General features: G+C 46.0%; 2 protein-coding genes across 2 annotated transcripts in view; both read right to left on the bottom strand.

The window, feature by feature from the left end:
• The window catches only part of LOC104991136, a 21,663-nt gene extending 17,899 nt beyond the window's left edge, over positions 1-3,764 (bottom strand). The window contains exon 1 of the mRNA XM_010843518.1: positions 3,345-3,764. Within this exon, the coding sequence (XP_010841820.1) occupies positions 3,345-3,749 (405 nt within the window). The 5' untranslated portion in view covers positions 3,750-3,764. The remainder of the gene's footprint in view (positions 1-3,344) is intronic.
• Positions 3,765-3,850: 86 nt separating this feature from the next.
• Positions 3,851-4,936, bottom strand: part of LOC104991137 (histone H2A type 3-like) — a 1,287-nt gene continuing 201 nt past the window's right edge. The window contains exon 2 of the mRNA XM_010843519.1: positions 3,851-4,930. Within this exon, the coding sequence (XP_010841821.1) occupies positions 4,649-4,930 (282 nt within the window). The 3' untranslated portion in view covers positions 3,851-4,648. The remainder of the gene's footprint in view (positions 4,931-4,936) is intronic.

Genomic DNA, 4,936 nt, shown 5'->3' on the forward strand with positions numbered 1-4,936 from the left:
TGGTCATGTATGGATGTGAGAGTTGGACTGTGAAGACGGCTGAGCGCCGAAGAATTGATGCTTTTGAACTGTGGTGTTGGAGAAGACTCTTGAGAGTCCCTTGGACTGCAAGGAGATCCAACCAGTCCATCTTGAAGGAGATCAGCCCTGGGATTTCTTTGGAGGAAATGATGCTGAAGCTGAAACTCCAGTACTTTGGCCACCTGATGCGAAGAGTTGACTTATTGGAAAAGACTCTGATGCTGGGAGGGATTGGGGGCAGGAGGAGAAGGGGACGACAGAGGATGAGATGGCTGGATGGCATCACTGACTCGATGGACGTGAGTCTGAGTGAACTCTGGGAGTTGGTGATGGACAGGGAGGCCTAGCGTGCTGCGATTCATGGGGTCGCAAAGAGTCGGACACAACTAAGTGACTGAACTGAACTGAACTGATGGGACCAGATGCCAAGATCTGCATTTTCTGAATGTTGAGTTCTAAGCCAACTTTTCACGCTCCTTTTTCACTTTCATCAAGAGGCTCTTTAGTTCTTCTTCACTTTCTGCCATTAGGTTGGAGTCATTTGCATGTCTGAGGTTATTGATATTTCTCCCTGCAATCTTGATTCCAGCTTATGCTTCATGCAGTCCAGCATTTCACATGATGTACTCTGCATATAAGTTAAATAAGCAGCATGATAATATACAGTCTTGACATTATACAGCCTTTCACTATCTTTAACCAGTCCATTGTTCCATGTCCAGTTCTAACTGTTGCTTCCTGAAATGCATACAGATTTCTCAAGAGGCAGGTCAGTTGGTCTGGTATTCAGAACTCTCAGAATTTTCCTCAGTTCGTTGTGGTCCATACAGTCAAAGGCTTTGGCATAGTCAGTAAAGCAGTAGATGTTTTTTCTGGAAGTCTCTTGCTTTTTTCATGATCCAATGCATGTTGGCAACTTGATCTCTGGTTCCTCTGCCTTTTCTAAATCCAGCTTGAACATCTGGAAGTTCACAGTTCCTGTACTGTTGAAGCCTGGCTCGGAGAATTTTGACCATTCCTTTACTAGCGTGTGAGGTGAATGCAATTGTGGGGTAGTGTGAACATTCTTGGCATTGATTTTCTTTGGAATTAGAATGAAAACTGACCTCTTCCAGTCCTGTGGCCAATGCTGAGTTTTCCAAATTTGCTGGCGAATTGAGTGTAGCACTTTCACAGAATCCTCTTTTAGGATTTGAAATAGCTCAACCAGAATTCTATCACCTCTGGTACTTTTGTTTACAGTGATGCTTCCTAAGGCCCACTTGACTTCGCATTCCAGGATATCTGGCTGTAGGTTAAGTGATCACTCCATCGTGTTTATCTGGGTCATGAAGATCTTCTTTTGTATAGTTCTGTGTATTCTTGCCACCTCCTCTTAATATCTTCTGCTATTGTTAGGTCCATACCATTTCTGTGCCCATTTTTGCATGAAATGTTCCTTGGTATCTCTACTTTTCTTGAAGAGATCTCTAATCTTTCACATTCTGTTTTCCTCTATTTCTTTTCATTGATTGTTGAGGAAGGCTTTCTTATCTCTTCTTGCTATTCTTTGAAACTCTGCATTCAGATGCTTATATCTTTCCTTTTCTCCTTTGCTTTTTGCTTCTCTTCTTTTCACAGCTATTTGTAAGGCTTCCTCAGACAGTCATTTTGGCTTTTTGCACTTCTCCTTGGGGAAGAGACCCAGGAAAAACTAATTTAAAGACGTGGGTTAGAACTTCAGTTTACATAGTGTCTTCATCAAAGAATTGATTTGTAGAGAAATGACAATGCAAAGAAAAGCAGTTTTAGGCTTCTAAGGGCAGCAAACTGTGAGAAGGTAAATATATGGGAGCAAACTAACCCAGGGTTGTTAGCAAATTTCTGTGGAGCCTCTCTACTCTGACATGTCTACAGCCGTCTCCAGGATAGAATTTATATCCTGCCTTAGGCAGAAAAAGAGGAGTAGAGAGGGTTTTTTCTTGCCATTATTGCTTATTAACTGCCTGCTGCTGCTGCTGCTGCTGCTGCTAAGTGGCTTCAGTGGTGTCCGACTCTGTGCAACCCCATAGACGGGCTCCCCTGTCCCTGAGATTCACCAGGCAAGAGTACTGGAGTGGGTTGCTTTTCCTTCTCCAGTGCATAAAGTGAAAAGTGAAAGTGAAGTGGCTCAGTCCTTCCTGTCCGACTCTTAGCCCTTCCCTGTCCGACTCTTAGCGACCCCATGGACTGCAGCCCACCAGGCTCCTCCATCCATGGGATTTTCCAGGCAAGAGTACTGTAGTGGGGTGCCATTGCCTTCTCCAATTAACTGCCTCAGTCAGTTCAGTTCAGTTCAGTCGCTCAGTCATGTCCGACTCTTTGCGACCCCATGAATCGCAGCACGCTAGGCCTCACTGTCCATCACCAACTCCCGGAGTTCACTCAGACTCACGTCCATCGAATCAGTGATGCCATCCAGCCATCTCATCCTCTGTCGTCCCCTTTCCCTCCTGCTCCCAATCCATCCCAGCATCAGAGTCTTTTCCAATCAATCAACTCTTCGCATGAGGTGGCCAAAGTACTGGAGTTTCAGCTTTAGCATCATTCCCTCCAAAGAAATCCCAGGGCTGATCTCCTTCAGAATGGACTGGTTGGATCTCCTTGCAGTCCAAGGGACTCTCAAGAGTCTTCTCCAACAGCACAGTTCAAAGGCATCAATTCTTCGGCGCTCAGCCGTCTTCACAGTCCAACTCTCACATCCATACATGACCACAGGAAAAACCATAGCCTTGACTAGGCGGACCTTTGTTGGCAAAGTAATGTCTCTGCTTTTGAATATGCTGTCTAGGTTGGTCATAACTTTCCTTCCAAGGAGTAAGCGTCTTTTAATTTCATGGCTGCAGTCACCATCTGCAGTGATTTTGGAGCCCCCAAAAATAAAGTCTGACCCTGTTTCCACTGTTTTCCCATCTATTTCCCATGAAGTGATGGGGCCGGATGCCATGATCTGCGTTTTCTGAATGTTGAATTTTAAGCCAACTTTTTCACTCTCCTCTTTCACTTTCATCAAGAGGCTTTTTAGTTCCTCTTCAATTTCTGCCATAAGGTGTCATCTGCATATCTGAGGTTATTGATATTTCTCCCGGCATTCTTGATTCCCGCTTGTGCTTCTTCCAGCCCAGCGTTTCTCATGATGTACTCTGCATGTAAGTTAAATAAGCAGGGTGACAATACACAGCCTTGACGTACTGCCTAGGGAGGTAAAATAAGGGAAAGCATTACAATAGTTCTTATCGACAAAGTAGGTGGCTCTGAAAAGAGCCTTTTTCAGTACAGAGAAAGCAGCAGGCTTGGGATTAAGCCCTCTCTCCGCGGATGCGGCGGGCAAGCTGGATGTCCTTGGGCATGATGGTGACGCGCTTGGCGTGGATGGCACACAGGTTGGTGTCCTCGAAGAGCCCCACCAGGTAGGCCTCGCACGCCTCCTGCAGCGCCATCACCGCCGAGCTCTGGAAGCGCAGGTCGGTCTTGAAGTCCTGCGCGATCTCGCGCACCAGCCGCTGGAACGGCAGCTTGCGGATCAGCAGCTCCGTGGACTTCTGGTAGCGGCGGATCTCGCGCAGGGCCACCGTGCCGGGGCGGTAGCGGTGAGGCTTCTTCACGCCGCCGGTGGCCGGCGCGCTCTTGCGGGCCGCCTTGGTGGCCAGCTGCTTGCGTGGCGCCTTGCCGCCGGTGGACTTGCGAGCGGTCTGCTTAGTGCGAGCCATGAGGCTAACAGAAAACTGGCAGGAGAGTATTATGCTGCTAGTGCTGCTTCTGACCTGATTTATAGGAGCAAATCAGTTTGATTCCTAGGTCCCGCGCTGTGATGTAATTGGTTCTCACTTTGCCTTTCGGAGAAATATGACCGGATTTCCTTTAAAAATTAAAAGTATAATCGAACTTTTATCCTGAGTCTATAGTCCAGTATAACATGAGTCCATACAGTAATATAACAGTTAAGTTTCATTTAGTACTGATATTAATGTAGTTCATTCATTGCATTTTATGAACAGAAATAACCAACGGACTAAACAATTTTAATCTCGTTATCCGCAAAATTTAAAAATCCCGCCCTGACATGTCACTGGCCAGCTATTCCTCCTTTGTTCTCTTGTTATACTTTTTGACAGGAAATTCATTTGACTATGCATTTATATGTAAAGACATATATCGTGAACAATACACGCAAAACCTCTCAATGAGGCATTACGGTCTTGTTATTTACCTACATGTACGTCATTCATAGCCTACAAGCCCAAGTTTATGTTTTGATATGGAATTCTCTAAACATGGATTTTTTGAATTTACAAATTATACCTTTTGTTATAGGCTAGGTTAGAAAGCTACTAACAAGAATTTTTCTAAGACTTTATGGCGCGTTAAGTGACCAATGGCTAGCGATTTAGCACCTTTTTAGCAAATATGGGAGATACTCTTCCCTTTTTAAACACAATACTTAACACTATAATATTAGCAAATAAAACTTAACTAAGATAATCCATTCGTTTTCATTGGAACACGCCTCCTGTAGTTACTAAGTAGTCCAGCACTTTCCAGAAAAAGTGAGTGGCTCTGAAAAGAGCCTTTGATTTTCAGAACTGGGAATGTAATACTGCTAAACATTTCACTTGCCCTTGGCCTTGTGGTGGCTCTCGGTCTTCTTGGGCAGTAGCACCGCCTGGATGTTGGGCAGCACACCACCCTGAGCGATGGTCACACGACCCAGCAGCTTGTTGAGCTCCTCGTCGTTGCGGATGGCCAGCTGTAGGTGACGCGGGATAATACGGGTCTTCTTGTTGTCCCGGGCCGCATTGCCTGCCAGCTCTAGAATCTCGGCGGTCAGGTACTCCAGCACCGCCGCCAGGTACACCGGGGCCCCGGCACCGACCCGCTCGGAGTAGTTACCCTTGCG

This window comes from Bison bison, unplaced genomic scaffold, assembly GCF_000754665.1.
Source record: "Bison bison bison isolate TAMUID 2011002044 unplaced genomic scaffold, Bison_UMD1.0 scf7180017864182, whole genome shotgun sequence".
Lineage (NCBI taxonomy): Eukaryota > Metazoa > Chordata > Mammalia > Artiodactyla > Bovidae > Bison > Bison bison.